Genomic DNA, 17,256 nt, shown 5'->3' on the forward strand with positions numbered 1-17,256 from the left:
CTTTTATTTTATACAGATGCCTTTAGGGAAAATAAATTAAGATTGTGTCTCATCCTTTTTAAGTTTCTACATGAGATGTTTACTGTATGTAAGGGACCCGTACCAAGATTTATTACCAACAATATAAACAGTATGAATACATACGGTATTTAATTGAGTACTTGAGTTGTTCATGTATGAATTACTTGCACTTGAGGCAAATGTATTTGTATAATGTATTTCATACACAAGGCAACTTAATGTGCTTTACATGATCAAAAAGTGCAACAGAAAACATTCAACAGCTTAAAATCTATAAGAAAAGTCTGCAAAAACATTTAAAATCATCAACAATCACTTCCGCCCGAATAGACTAGGTGTTTTTTCGGGCAGCTCCGCAAATTTTCAAAGATTTGGAACTTTCCAGATGGATTGATAAGACCAGCAGGTGATTTATCGTGGATTTTGGAGACCTTTCGCTATAATGTCAACCAAAACTCGCAAACTTACGCAGAGAACTATTTGGGCAACTTAAGCTACGACCGGGGCTAACTACCTAGCTTCAAAACCGGCTAATGCTAAAGACACAAACATGGCCGCATCGGAGGATTCTAGCAGCCAGGGAGACATTACGGGAGAGCTGCAGATGACTGGTGTGCAGACGGAGGACTCAGCTGTCACGGTACGGATACTGCGTGAGGAGCTGAGATCGTTTTTGGTGGAAATGGATGCGCGGATTGAGGCGAAGATTGGGGCCGTACGCGAGGAGCTGTGTGAGGCTCTGACCGCGGCCCGGCAAGATGCGAAGGAAGACACCGGAGCTCTCAGAGACGAGCTTACTACACGGATAGAGACACTTGCTGGCAGCCACGAAAAGTCGGTGAATACGCAGCAGGAGATGGAAAGGTCGCTCACTGATGTTAGTGACAGAGGTGCAATACTGGAAAAATCAAACGAAACATTGTCAAAACAGTACAAAAAAGTCTGGAACAAATGCATAGATCTGGAAAACAGAAATCGCAGATCGAACATTAGGATCGTGGGGATCAAAAAAGACGCTGAAACGGGCAACCCCACTCGCATCGTGACAAATCTTTTGACACAGATACTGGGGAAAGAACATTTTCCCTCCCGTCTCATCATCGACCGAGCACACAGGATCCTTGGCCCAAAGCCTAAACCAGGTGAGCGTTCCCGACCATGCCTTGCCCGTCTACATTACTACGCTGACAAGGAAAAAATCCTAAGGCTATCCAGGTAAAAGGGCCAGCTTCTATATAACGGCTCTCGAGTATACATTTTCCCGGACATGTCTCCAGAAGTGAGTAGACTCATTCAAGCAAGTTAAAGCCAAACTGCGTGCGGCAGGCATCCCGTACAGTCTATATTATCCTGCGAAGTTGAGCATCACGGTGGAAGGAACCAGACACGAGTTTGCTGGTCTACAAGATGCTGAGAAGTTTGTTGCTGGCATTGAGCCAGCTACTGTGGATGAAGAATACTAAAGCTTTGGATGCAGCTTGATCTACGTCGAAGATTTATGTGGGAGTAGAGACAACTAACTGAAGACGTTACCAGATGATGGCCATATATGTATGTATGTGTGTATATATATATATATATATATATATTTGTGTGTGTATATGTGTATGTATGTGTATATATATATATATATATATATATATTATTTTAATTTATTTATTTTTTATTAATTGGTTAATTAATTAATTAATTTACTAATTTATTTATTTTATTTATTTTATTTAATTTTTCATAGTTTTAGGTAATAGCTGGCCTTGGCAATCTTTTTTTTTTTTTTATATTATTTGTTGTTGTTAAGCTCCCAGACAGTTGGATCTGGAAAGCAGGTTTTGATTTATTGAATTATTCAAAAAGCGGAACTTAGTGGGAAGTCAACAGTTTGTGCTGTGCCACTCGAGCCAAGTCGGGCTGTTCTGTGTGTTCTGTTCTTGTTCGTTTTTTTTTTTTTTTTCCATTTTCCCTCTCCTTCACCCGTCCCTGCCTCTTCCCAACTCCTGGGGGTCTGGCCATGTATGGTGGTATTTTATGCTAATTTGCACAGATGTCACCAAACAATGTCACAATAATCTCTTGGCTTTTGAAGCGAGACAATATTCTTTCCCACCTAGAGAAACTGGGTACAGATATTGGTTTTCTACAAGAGACCCACCTCAAAGATAAAGACCATTGTAGACTAAGGAAAAAATGGATAGGACAGATATACCGTTCCAATTTTAGCGCTAAAAGTAGAGGAGCAGCTATAATAATTAAAAGGACGTTACCGTTTGTTATGAATAAAGTAATTCTAGACAGTAGGGGCAGATATATTACTGTAACAGGAAAACTTTATAACGATCCAATTACATTAATTAGCATTTATGCTCCTAATATTGATGATAATCAGTTCATGTTATCTTTTCTTTCAGCTATACCTAATATGGACACTCATAAGCTCATTATCGGAGGAGATTTTAATTTCATGCTTGATCCACAGCTGGACAGGTCTTCACGAAAAACGGCAACTCTATCAAAATCTGCTAAAACCATCCAAACATTCATGAACACCTACAAAGTAATAGACCCTTGGAGGACACTAAACCCTAATAAGAGTGAATACTCATTTTTCTCAGTGGTCCATCAATCCTATTCTAGGATTGATTTTTTTCTGATAGATCAAGATTTACTGCCAAAGGTTAAACAGTGTGAATATAAAGCAATTGTTCTGTCAGATCATAGTCCGGTATTACTACAAATTGCAATTGGACATAAAACTACTACTTAATAACTATTTACTATTTGATCAAAAAGGACAAGAAGAAGTAAAAAAACAAATTGATTTTTTCTTAGCTACCAATGATACACCAGATATAACCAAGTGTATCCTTTGGGAAACACAAAAAGCTTACTTGCATGGACAGTTAATTGCTCTAAGTAGCTTCAATAATAAAAAGCGCAAAGAGAAGGAATTTAGGATTATGAATGAAATCTCTAACATAGACCAGCAATACGCAATTTCGTCCACCCCTGATCTCTATAATAAAAACTGAATTTAATTTGTTGTATACTACTGAGACAACCAAACTGTTAACACGACTAAGGCATAAACACTACGAACATGGAGAAAAGGTGGGAAGGCTCTTGGCATCTCAACTTAAGGAGCTAGAAGCTTCAAGAACAATAGCTGAAATTAGGAATGATTCTGGTCAAACAACAATTGATCCAAAAGAAATTAATGAAACTTTTAAGAAATTTTACACTAAATTGTACACATCTGAGTCCACAGGAGACACCGCAATAATTGATAACTTTTTTAGAGATCTCAATATTCCCCAAATTACTACGGAACAAAAACATTTATTAGAAAATTTGATAACGTTGGAAGACGTAAAACAAGCAATAAATAAAATGCAAAATGCAAAGGCTCCTGGCCCAGATGGTTACACGGCAGAGTTCTACACGGTATTTAAGGATGAGATCTCTCCTCTCATATTACAAGTATTCAATGAGGCACTGGCAAAGGTTCCCTGCCCCCATCATTTTATGAAGCCAATATTTCACTCATATACAAGTCAGGTAAAGACCCTTTAGAACCTGGCTCCTACCGGCCCATAAGCTTACTTAATGTGGACTATACAATTTTAGCAAAAGTTTTAGCTACACGTTTGGAAAACATACTCCCCACCATCATATCTCCAGATCAGATGGGGTTTGTAAAGGACAGACAATTGTTTTTTAATGTAAGAAGACTAATGAATATTATTTATACTCAGGAATCGGATAAACAAAATCAGGAGCTGTGGCTCTCTCTGGACGCGGAGAAGGCCTTCGACAGGGTTAAGTGGGATTATCTCTTCTCGACCCTGTCAAGGTTTGGATTTGGTCCCAGTTTTGTATCTTTAATTAAATGATTATATGGCCGACCACAGGCGTCTGTTAAAACTAATGGTTTGAACTCGTCTTACTTCCCTCTAGGGCGCTCAACTAGACAGGGCTGTCCGTTATCACCTTTGTTATTTGCCTTAGCAATCGAGCCATTGGCCATTACATTACGAACTATTAAAGGATACACTGGCATATTTAGGGGAAGAACGGAACATAAGGTTTCATTATACGCTGACGATCTATTGTTGTACGTGTCAAAGGCTAAAGAATCTCTCCCAGTTATTATGTCCGTTTTAAAAGATTTTGGATTTATATCAGGATATAGAACTAACTTCTCTAAAAGTGTTCTCTTTCTGATTAGCCGCTCAGCCCAGCAATCTAATACCATACTTAGCTCCTATCCATTTACAATATCAGCTCATTTGAAGTATCTAGGAATTAACTTTACACAAGAATTTTCTGGCCTTTTTAAACAAAATTTCTCGACAATGTATGAACAAACAAAACAGAATTTGGACAAATGGAGAAACCTTCCAGTTTCTCTGGCGGGTAGAATTAACATAGTAAGAATGAATATTCTACCAAAATTTTTATTTTTATTTCAATGTATACCATTTTTTATGACTAAAGCCTTTTTTACAAAACTGGACAGTTTAATTTCCCAATTCATCTGGAACAAAAAGACTCCTAGGATTAAGAAAGATTTTTTACAAAGACCAAAGGAACTTGGTGGAATGGGATTGCCTCGCTTCAGATTCTACTACTGGTCGTGTAATATTCGATCTCTGTCCTTCTGGTGTAAAGCAAGGGGGGCTGATTGGGTTGAGATGGAGAGTCAGAGTTGTCATACTACCTCGTTACAAGCATTGATTTACTCTTCCTTAAGAACTACAACTCCCAAAATCAAAAATCTTGTCGTGTCTCATACTATAAAAATTTGGCATCAAATTAGAAAACATTTTAAATGAATACTATAATTTTAAAAGATCCATTGAAAAAAGGGTCCATTACTAAAATATGCAACGAACTGTCAGATATGGAATACGTGCCTTCACTCGATCACCTAAAAGAAGCTTGGCAACAGGACATTGGAATAAATATTTCTGCATCTCAGTGGACTAAAGCTCAAGAAAACGTCCACTCATCTTCAGTCTGTGCTCGTCATGGACTGCTCCAATTCAAAGTTCTGCACAGGCTGCACCTCTCTAAAGTACGGCTTTCCAAAATGTTCCATGGGGTGAACACGGCTTGTGATCGGTGCGGCCAAAAACAGGCTTCACTAGCTCACACTTTTTGGAACTGTACAAACACAACAGCGTACTGGATTAAAATTTTTGAATTGATGTCTGATAGTTGTGGAATACAGTTACATCCTGACCCTGTGCTCGCACTTTTTGGAGTACCCCCAGTAACTGTTAATCTTATTAACAAGCAGAAAACTGTTATCAAATTTATTTCAGTGTTATCAAGAAGACTGATACTACTAAATTGGAATAAAAAAAGCCCTCCAACCCATAATAATTTGTTACATGATGTTATGAAGCACGTTCAATTGGAAAAAATCAAATTTGAATTAAAAGGGAAGGTGGATGATTTTCATTTGACATGGGATCCATTTCTGGGGTACTATGAAAGGTTCACCCAAATGTGTGATCGGCAATGATTGAATGGCCTGCCCCCCCCACCCCCTTATTATTTTTATTATTATTAATAATATTGCTTGTTTGTTGTTCGGTTAAAATGTTCAAAACCTTTAATAAAAAGAATTGGGAAAAAAAAAAAAATCATTAACAAACACATTACAACAACAATATGACCAAAAATCTCCCTCTCAATCATACGCAGTAGAGAAAAAGAGTTCCTTTAACTTTGATTTTAAAACTGAGTTGTATACATCAGTACTCTTTACACCTCTGTAATATGCAAATAAGAAACATATTCATCAAACAGTCATTTTCCATCTTGCAAAATCCACACAAATGTCCTGTTTTGTTCTGAAAGGATGTTTTTAGGAATCAATAACATGTTAATTTCTTTGTATGTATAGCTGTTTCTGGCTATATGCGGATCATGTAATGGCCTGCGGCCCCAAAGTTGAGTTGTAGATCTCATTTAATCTGTGTTCATCACTCATATAATTATGTAGTTTAATAATTCAAACAACACTTGAGTTTGAGTTCTGTTCTTGCTCTAAATGTTTTTGAATAACGTAGTTTAAACCTTTGTTTTATTCATTCACATGCAGAGCATCCTTGTAATCTCTCTTTTTTTATTCACTTTTCTTGATCTCGTGTTAATGATTTTAGGCCGCTAAGCTGGTGAATTGTAAATCTATACGCAACAATCGGTTTGTGTGTTTTGTTGTCTTTTTTGTGTATTTGTGTTGGTTGTTTTTGTGTGATTTTGGAGTCGTTTTAAGTATTTCTGATGTCATGTTGTATATTTCAGCTATTTTTGTGTAAATGTACAGTCTGTGAATTTTTCTGTCATTTTGTGCATTAACTTTTCAGTCTGCTGTCCATGTCTGGTGTAAACACCACAACAAATTAACAATCTTGAAAACAATTATACATAATTATATATATTATAACAAATAGAAATAGCAAAACACTTTTACAAATGTCAAAACAGATTTACAAAGGCACATTGTACGTGTAAAAGTCTCTTTTGACCTTACGTAAACGTGTTTCCGTATTTTGTAAATGTGTTTTTGGCGTTTGCATATGTGTTGTGTGAAATCAAACAGAAAAGAATGTTGTGTTGTAGAATGTACCCCTGCCATGAAATGCACCCGCTAGGAGCGCACACACTAACTCTGGATTTCCACTGGACGTGTATCTGCTCCATTGCGTAGCTGCAGCACATACTGCTGTCCTTTAATCTCCCTCGCTTTAGACAGTATGTGATTCAACCATGGATAAATGCAATATTTATATGTGAAAATGTTTCTTCTTTTGCTTGGATCAGGCCAAACATGGTATCAAGGGAAAGGTCTGGTCCCCCCGAGTCCATATATGTGCTTCCTTTTCGGGTAGAGTCCGAATTGTGCCCGCTTGAGCTAAAATGCACAATTTTCGGGCTGGAAAAAAGTATTCATTTTGTGTAAAATGTGGTATCAGTGGACAGGTTTTATTCCCCAACAGATGGAATTATGAACATGGAGTATTTTATTTTGAAAATAATCCTCCCTTTTCTGTGGTGTTGTGACTTTTGCCATTTGTTGGTGTGTTGTGTTGTGGGCACTTCTGGACCACTGGGTTCTGCACAGTGACCTCTAACCCTCTTATTTTACAAATACCCCCCCCCTTTTTTTCTGTTTCATTTCACACAACACATTAATAACCACAACACATTTACAAATCACTGCAACACTTTTACAAAAAGTCAAAACAAATAACGAAATATAGAAACACTTACAATGTGTCTTTGTGAATCTTTGTAAAAGTGATTTTCTATTTGTAATTTTTTTACATTTTATGTAAATTTGTTTTCAAAGTTGTACATTTGTAAAAGTGTTTTGCACTTCTCAGCCACCGTAGATGTCAGACTATTGTTTCTGCCACAGGTAAAAATGTTTCTCATATTTCTCACAAGAAACTTTTACTTTGAGCACTATTTAATTGAGCTACTTTTTACATCAGTAGTTTTTACACGTCTGTTAGATTTATACCTGTCAAGTTTTGGATTTGAAAATAAGGGAAATTTTCTGGCGCCCACTATGATCCGTCCCACCCCCAACCAAGCTCCAGTATCTGTTATATTTCAATATAGATGTACAATAAATCTAAAATAGCCACTTATCAACCACTTATTAAATATAATAATGTGATTATAATCTGGTAGGTCGACCTTTATTGATATTAAAATGCTGTGAACATTCCTACTAGGGCTGGTGATATGGACCAAAACTCATATCTCAATATATTTTATCAAAATGGTGATTTATGATATAAATCTAGATCATTTTATTAAATAAAGTCTGATCAGAAAAACTATTCTGGGTTAAATTTGCTGATGTAAAATGTTACACAGAGACATTTATTAACAAACAGCTGATCAATATGTGACACTCATTAATCATCTAACTGAGCTTTACATGTTGTTCTGAGAAGTAAAAGCAGCGACTCCTAAAACTAGTATTTTGTTTCACATGATATGTGAAATATAATAGTTTTCTTGAATCTCGATATATCGCCCAGCCCTAAGTAAATTATAAAACAGCCTAAATAAAAACATAAATTTGTATATGAAGCACATGTGTTTATTTAATATACTTACAGTTTATATACAAGTCAACACGTTGCATATTTACTGTTAATTTAACGTTGCTTGTCTTTAAGTTAGACATTAACATTTTATTTTATTACATATTTTCTTATAATTTCTCATACTTACTCATGTGGTTCTCTGATATTCACTAATGACTTATTAGACACATTTATTACAGACTTTACATTATTTAACACTTTATAAACAGTGTATATTTGTGGAGCTTGTGATTGGATGATTTTTCATGGTGACTTACGTGTTTCTTCTGCTGTGGTAGACGTTAAAATATCAGTTATTAATCTAACAGAACGTGTAACTGTGTCACATCCTGATGGTCTTTAGGAAGATAAACTCTATGTTACATTTTATAACGTATTTACACCAGTTCTTTGTTTTTATCACCAGAACGTCTTCATTCATCATCTCTGTTCTGTTGTTTCTGGGTTTGTTGCTGATGTCAGCACTAATCTAATCTAATGAGAACTGTCACTCAGGTCATTTCAGATGGAAGTTCTCACGAGGCTAGTGATGGCGTTCAGTTTAGTAAGACATCTTTTCATTATTATTACATTGAAATATGGGATATATACAGGAAAATAATAATATGGGAAGATGGCAGGAAAGAGGGGTAAAATACGGGAGTTTCCCGGCCAAAACAGGATACTTGACAGGTATGGTTAGATGGACACAATCCTCCTCCCACACTGAATGAACCTGGTCTTTGTTCTACATCTACCTGCGCAGGAAGTTGAAGTGTGCCGTGTGTTTGGCTTGTTCGGTTCTCATCATGATGTTCTGAAAGCTCTGACGATCCAAAGCCCAGATGTGAGCCTGAGATACAGCTGTGGAAGAAGAGAAGAGTTTCTATTCCACTGAAGCACAGAATCATGTGTGTGACTGTGGTGTTCCTCACCGGTCACCGTGGCTGTTCTCTTACAGTTGTACAGAATGGCAAGTTCTCCAAAAGCTGTCCCAGAATGCATCTGACCAAGAAGCTTCCCATTCTGCACCACTTTAAGGACTCCCGCTGTCAGAAAGAACATACAGTACACCAGTAAATGTATGAGCACTGGAAAAAACTTCATCATTATCATCATCACCAGGGCCATTGTGGGGCCCAGGACAAGCATTGAGCCCACCCACTTTATATTATTGTATTTTTCACACATCTCCATTTGTTCTAACAACATAATATTTGAGGTTTATTTTCCCAAACTCGCCTGTTTTATGGAGTTTTAGCCTCTGAAAAGTCACTTTCAGAGCGCTCCTAAAAACGGACTGTTTTGGGGCCTTTATGCATATGTATGAGTGGGCGTGTCTATAGACGCAGACTTCATGCCTCACTCTTGCAAGGGTGATCAGTGATCACCAAAGCAATTTTCTTTTACTATCCACACACTGAGGTTATTGTTTTCAGCCAAAAAACTACACATTACAGTAAAACATGGATATTTAAGTAGCTATTGTTATTGAGAGTCTGATAATCATTTATTTTGTCAAACTGCTGCATCGCATTGTGTCACAAACACGTCAGAAGGTGATGCGAGGCAATATAACGGGTACTAAAAGTGGAACTTTTCCCTGGGTGCTACACCGTGGCTGCCCACTGCTCCTCAGGAAGGGGTTAAATGCAGAGAACACATTTTCCATACGTAGCTTTACATATATGACAATAATAATGTATAATATATATTCTATATTTAACTACAGTGTTTGTTTTAGCTGTGAGGTAGTCTGAGAGGGAGGAGCTCACATTCTTATAAGGCAGGAGGAGCCAGGATTGTCAGAAGGAGGAGGAGTATCCATCATGTGATGTCACAATGTGAGAAAAAAACAAACTGTCCTGTTTGGAGCTGACTTTTTACAAAATGTGGAATAACAAGGGAGGGAATAAACTCTGACCCTCTGAATGAGGCTAAAGGCTTAATTTACTTTGGTGATCACTGTTCCCCCTCATGAGTGAGACATGCAGGGAAGTCAGTAGTGTCCCGTCTATAGACACGCCTACTCATGAATATGCATAAGTAGGCTGCAAATCAGCCTGTTTGTGTAGAGTTGATCAGAAAGTGACTTTTCAGAGGCTAAAACTCTGGCAAACAGGCGAGTTTGGGAAAATAAACCTCAAATACTATGTTTTTAGGGTTCTTAGAACAAATGGAGATGTGTGTGAAAAATAGTATGATATCAGGTTCTGTTTTAGTTTGTGTGTAGCCCTTGTGCTTCTTTTCAGTTATTCTGTGCCTTTGTTTATTCTGGTTGAGTCTGGCCTCCTGTGTTTAACTCTTTGTGTTTCTTCCTGCTCGTGGCTCCACCCCCCAGTGATGTCAGTGTGTTTGAGCTGTGACTGATTAGCTGCCTCATGTGTTGCATCCAGGTGTGACCCATTCCCAATCACTATTTAGCTGAGTCACTGTGTGTGTGCTTGCTGGGTCATTGTATATTGTCGACTCTCCTCATGTCCTGTGTTTGTTTCCTGGTTTTCACTGTTGGATTTGGTTTTTGAGTTCTGAATAAACATGAACTGGTTCCAAGAACACTACGTCTGCATTCGTGTCCACACCTACACCAGCACGTGACACCTTTAGTATGTGGGGGAAGCAAACATAAAAATTTGAAGCAGTAGAATTGGAGATGTTATTAGAGGAAACAAATAAAAATAGAATAAATACAGAAGATAGATAGATATTCTTTAATCATCCCGCAGTGCAGAAATGTGCGTGACTGTGAGTGACGGATGGGTGCATGTATGTGTGACAGACAGTGACCCGCGGAGGAGAGATGGACGCACGTCCACATTTACGGCAGCAATGATCTCTGCGTGTGTGTTTGCATCTCAATCATACTATGTTCTGGCACTAAAACAATCACCACAAACACTTCCAGACTTCATGAATTGTATTGATCCCCCTGCATACATTTATTTGCATTTCCTCCTCCCATATTTTGCTCCCCCTTGGAGATCCGCCTACTATGCATATTCATTAGAGGACAACGGGATAAATGGGATTGAGGGCGCATTAGGAAGCGCAGCTCCTGATTCCCTGGGCTTTGTACTCCTTATTAGCTCATGGAGTGATGTTTGCTCACGTTTTAATATCACTAAACCTTTAGTGAATCCTCTCTTTAGTTTGCTATGATTTTAGGAAGTTTAATCACCTGATTATGGAAAAACCAGGAAAACGAAACTGAAATGTGTAAAATGAGGCTAAAATTACGCAAAAATGAGTAAACTAGAAACTCCCTAATATTCATACTATTTCCAACTCGACTGTACATAATTAACATGTCGTTTAGTGCCAGGGTAAATGAAGCTTTTAATGAGCAAAACAATCCCCCTGTTTGAACCTCAGAATAACACACATCAAACCTACCTTTTCATTCTAAAAACCATTTGGATAGAAACGACTCACCTGCCAGAACATAAAGGTAGTTTCCAGGCTGACCTTCCTGGATGACGAGCTGTCCTTGGGTGTAGTTCATCTCATACATACACTCCACCATCTCTCTCATGTGCTGTGCCTCCAACTTTTTCAGAAAGTCATTGTTCATCAAAGCATTGTTGATGAGTCTTTTGGTGCTGCCATGAAAATAGAAAACCGTGATTTATTACTAGTCTCATATCTTTAAAGTTGGTATAAAATCTGAATTGTTTTATGACAACAGACTGATTTCATGTCATTTCACAAATAACACATCTTGCTTCGGCCCACTCCTTTTGAGCAGAACTTTAACTGCTCAAATAAACTAAACTAAACACACACTTTGGTCTGAATTTTTTATGAATTGTTCCATAAATATTCAATAGGCACGCTGTATATTTTCTATGTTACGAGTGAAAAACGAATAAACAATAAATTTATTATCAGACACAGAGCTAAGCTACAATGACCTCATGTAAAGGATTTTTAATATCGGCGAGTGGTGAAATAACCCAAAGCTGGAGTCCAAAATAAAAAAGAAGAAAAATAGTTTCATATCCCAATAAAGAGTAACCCTTATACTATAAATTAAAACATATCAGATTTATTAGTACATTCCCACATACAGTTATGAGCCAATGAAAATAGTAAAAATAAAAGTATATTTGATCATATTTCCAGAGCGTGTGAGTCTAGAACCAACACACATCTGTGACTAATCATTAGTGATGTGAACAGTCTATGTTCATAGCTCTAAGCTGATCACATTACAGGGAGCTGAGACATATGCTAAGTAGTTTAATGAACATGTTCCAGACCCAAACACACACTGACTGTGACTATTTAGAGGAGCTGACATGTCCACCAGATAGGATGTATAGCAGATCTATTTCTATATTCTGAGAGAGTGGGTGGAGCTTATTACTATACCATATTTACCTTTCTATGTGATGGAGTTACAGACATATTGGAAGATGAACATGGAAGATAAATTAGGACACACCCCCCTCACTAAATTGTCCATATCTCAAAAAATATTGATCAGATCAAACTAAATATTTACAGTATGACTATTAAATAATCACATAACAATTGGTAAATTTTTTTTTAGACCAAAGTGTGTGGGCCGGTTGTGAAATGACATTGAATGACCCAAAAGAAGAACGCGACATGTGAAATAAAAATGGAACACAAGAGTAAAAACTCTGAATTTGTTGAGACCAAAGTGCTTATAAAGCACAGCATGCTAAGGAAGGTAGATTCACTCTATCTAAAGCAAAGATAAATAAAATTAAAGCTGTGAGCAGAGATAAACGGGCCCTCACAACCACACACGTGTCAGGACGTGGTGCACGTTGAGATGCGTTGCATGTCGGGGTGTGGCAGAAATGTTAAAGTGTTGAGACATAGCTGACCATTTTCAAAGATCGTATCACAAATATTCCCTCAGTGCAAATATAATGTCTATGATTTCCTTTTACCGATAGGTGGCGCTATGACTATGAATGACGGTTGTGGTAATCTATAACTTATTTTTTTAGCATATAATTGAAAGCTGCTATAATTAATTAGCATCTACTTAGCTCTACAAACTCTGAATAACTACCATAATTGTAGCACATAATCCTAGTGAATAGGCTGCTAAGAAGTTTGTATAAAGTGTGTGTGTGTGTGTGTGTGTGTGTGTGTGTGTGTGTGTGTGTGTGTGTGTGTGTGTGTGTGTGTGTGTGTGTGTGTGTGTGTGTGTGTGTGTGTGTGTGTGTGTGCTAATATAAGGCTCTTATGTCATAACCAGGGGTGCACACAACATTTTTGATCTGGTTCTCAAGGAGCACCAGACCTTGTTTCTTGGTGGCGCTCATTTTTTTTAATGTCTGAGTCATGGTTCAGATATTTTTTTCTGATAAAATAAAATTCAATACATAATTGGCAGTTAAGTAAAACCTACAGATAACATCTGACTTAATAAAGTGAAAAAGAAAAAAGTTTCACTCTAACATTGCTGCTGTTAACAGTACTGGTTAGCTTTTTAGATCATTTTAACAGTAGCACCTAAAATCATTTCCCCAGACAATGTTTGTATCCCTCAGAACTAAGAACATGAATAGCAATAATGTCTGCACTGTAAAATGTTGGGAACTCAAATAAGCACTAACACACTTTAATATGGAAGCCCAAAAGATTCATAATTAGATAAATAAAAACAACATTTTGAAATAAATGAAATTTTGATAAATAACAGACAAATAAATATAATGTGGCCATTAAATTGTTAAAAAAGGTAAAATTATTATGAAATATGTTTTATTATTCTTAAACATCTAATAATTATTATTTTATTAAAATTATATATTTAATATTAATTATTTTAACAATGTCACATTTTTAAAAATAATTACTTTTTATTTATTTTCTTTTTCTGTTCTTTTTAAATCTGTTGATTTAAAACATTGTTGCTTCTTGTCCTCTCACTGTCAGCACAAGCCACGCCCACTTACCTAAACTCTGTCACTGATTGGCTTACCATGAAATTTCACTCTACCTAAGCCAAAAAATAAAACATATAGGCTTATAGGATATATATATATATATATATATATATATAACAGTTGTAATATTTGACTCTCAAATAAATGACAAATCAACTTTAATTTTTTTATTTTTTATTTGGGACGCTGTGAGCGTTGATGCGTACACATCCATAGATTATATCAACCAAATTTCAGTCCGATATGTTCATGAATAACAGAGGAGTAGTGATTTTAACTAGTGTACACAACAACAACAAGAACAAAGTGAGTCTATTAATGCAGATTTTTTTAACCTGTTGTACAATGTTAAACAATGAAACTGCATATGTATCAATATAGTTCCAAAAGAGGAATTGCGGTTGTAAATTCAAACTGTACATAGAATTTTAATTCATCCAAACATAATTGTGCTTGTGCATCATTCATGAGCACATCACAAAGATGAATTGATTAAGAAAGCGTTCAGAGGCTACGATGGAGACAATAATGATTCCGACTCATTCACGTCCGTGGGCCTTTCTCCCTTCATGAGTTCCCATTATACCACCCATGCTAATCAGGCTTTCACATGCTAGACATGTTACAAAAGCTGGATGGAGCTGGAACACTATCAGGCCAATTATATTTCCTTTGTGTTGATCACAGCACATCAAAGAGCATAAGGGACAATACGTTTTCTCCAACTAAGAAATTCAGTGAGTTTTAGGGAAACAGACGTCGGCAACTTACAGCCCTCGATCAAATTATGTGTGGCACCCAAAATAATTGGTCAAAGTCATAGGAAAATAAACAAAAAAACAAAAACAAAACAGTAAAAATACAGAAAATACACAAAAAAGAGCAACAATGCACAAATTGACTCAAAAAAACATCCAAATGTGCAGAAAAACACAAAACTATTATTAGTTAATCCCATTATGACATTTCACTCATTTCGATCAGTCAGAATTGAATTTTGGATACCTACAAAATCTGTGTACCCTTCGTTCTTTGTTATCATGTTTTAAAACGAAATCAAAATAACAAATAAACCCGGAAACGGCTAAGCGGGAGAAGATGGATGGAAATAAACATTGTGGGTATTTTTGTTTTACTGACTTAAAACCAAAACAGAAATACAGAAAAGTAAAAAACCAGACAAGCAGCGTTTTTTGGTTTTAAAATTAAATATTGTTCTGTTTGTGAGATATTTGGATATTTAATGGGAAACTATGGACTACAGCTTCATGTTTTAATCTCACTACACAGAGGGGACACACAGGGGGGCAGACTTTTACTACTGGACAAAAAAAGGAGCAACACATAAGTCACATTACTGATGAACTGGTGAATAGAAACATTATCATTACAGAAATAAATCAAAATAACAAATCAAATTTATATAAAACATGAACATGATGTGTGATTAAAGGAACCAGTGGTGGTGTAATGAATCTACTGGTGCTCCTCGTTTCTTGTGATCAACTTATTATTTATAACGTGCAAAATAAATATTTTTACTGCCCTCAAAAAAGCTGTAATTGTTTTTGCAATAGAGTCAAAAAAAGTTCTAACATCTATTGTTCCTCACAGTCTATAGTCAGTCACCAGATTATCTGGATACTATTTGGACCGTAACACTGTTTGGTAAAGTTTGCAGATATTCACAGATTGAGACTTCCAGCATCAATAACTCTTTAACGAAACATCATCAACACATAAATTACACCTCTTTACCATCAGTGTGAGGTGGACAACATGATACAAGATCATTTTATCAAACGCAGCAGAGTGAAAGTCTGCTCCCCCCCTGTGTGTCCTCTCTGTGTGGTGAGATTAAAACATGAAGCTCTCGTCCATAGTTTCCCCGTAAATATTCAAATATCACACAAACAGAATTCATTTATTTATTTTTTATTTTTCTGTATTTTTGTTTTAGTTTTAAGTCAGTGAAACACAATAACTACACTGTTTATTTGTTATTTTGATTTGATTTTAAAACGGAATAACCAAAGAACAAAAGGTACACAAATTCTACGATTCAATTTTTTTAACGTAATGTAACAACAATTGTAGATATCAATATTTGACTTTGTCACTAGATAGAATGGAGAATTGTAGATATCTACAATGATAATTTCCACTGCTGAGAATCTAATTGTAGATAAATGTCCAAACGGCTTCTCATAGACCACATGTGTCAAACTCATTTAGCAGATCATAAGCGGGAAAACAAATTCTTGTTAAACTTAATAAACATTTTAAAATCCAAGTGAATGGCTCTCTTTTCCTCTACTGCTGTGACAGAGGGAGATTTTTTTTAATCATTTAAAGTTTTTACTGCTGATTTAGTTTTGATTTTAGTCTTGATTTAGAAGTATTAAATGTTTTTAATTTGCACTTTTTAATCATGTAAAAACACATTGAATTGAATTGTGTATGAAATACACTATACACATTAATTTGCCTTGCCTTGCCCTCATTTAATTGGGAACATTTTGTAGAATAAATTGAGGAAAATTGCTGAATTTTAGAAAAATGTAAAGTTATTTCAAAAATTTGAGATAAAAAAAAATGGCTGCCATCATGTGACGTAAGCATTGGAATATTGTGAGCCCTGCAAATATTATGGAGTTTGGTTAAATTTTGAATGAGATTTCAACAAGTGAATTAGTTTTTTTAATTTTTTTTTATCTTGTTTGCACATGCTGTCAGAGGTCAACACCACAGGAAGTGCAATCATTATGAGACAGCAATGCATATGTTGTTATTGCAATAAAATACATTGATTTATTTTATTGCTTAATTGTGACCATCACCAGCCCTCCCTAAAGAAGGGTAAGAAATCTTTTATTATAGGGAGGATATAAAAAGGGAGAGCAGTGTTACACCTAAGTGGAGGGGGAGGGGGAAGGGGAGGGGAAAGGGAGCAGGGAGGAGAGAATCAAGACAGGAAACAGAAAAGGTGGGGAAGAATAGAAGAATAGCATATGTGCAAAAAAAAAAAAAAAAACGGTACTGCAAGCCCAGGAACTGCCCTGGGCCCGCAGATGCAGCCAGGCCAGCAGAAAGAGCGGAGGCCAGGGAGCCCCAGGCAACCCCCCCGCGGCCGAGTAACCCCCCCAAGATCCCAGGCCGAGAGGCAGCCACCGCCCCCCACACACACATCCGAGGAA

The 17,256-nt window shown here is 36.5% G+C and overlaps 1 protein-coding gene across 1 annotated transcript in view; it reads right to left on the reverse strand.

Moving 5' to 3' along the window:
• The window catches only part of prkg2l (protein kinase cGMP-dependent 2, like), a 92,696-nt gene that overhangs the window by 62,420 nt on the left and 13,020 nt on the right, over positions 1-17,256 (reverse strand). Inside the window, exons 4-6 of the mRNA XM_028469437.1 lie at positions 11,562-11,728; positions 9,065-9,178; positions 8,888-8,993 (exon numbers count right to left, since the gene is read on the reverse strand). Of these exons, the coding sequence (XP_028325238.1) occupies positions 8,888-8,993; positions 9,065-9,178; positions 11,562-11,728 (387 nt within the window). The remainder of the gene's footprint in view (positions 1-8,887; positions 8,994-9,064; positions 9,179-11,561; positions 11,729-17,256) is intronic.

Source organism: Gouania willdenowi, chromosome 15, assembly GCF_900634775.1.
Source record: "Gouania willdenowi chromosome 15, fGouWil2.1, whole genome shotgun sequence".
In the NCBI taxonomy this organism is placed as follows: Eukaryota; Metazoa; Chordata; class Actinopteri; order Blenniiformes; family Gobiesocidae; genus Gouania; species Gouania willdenowi.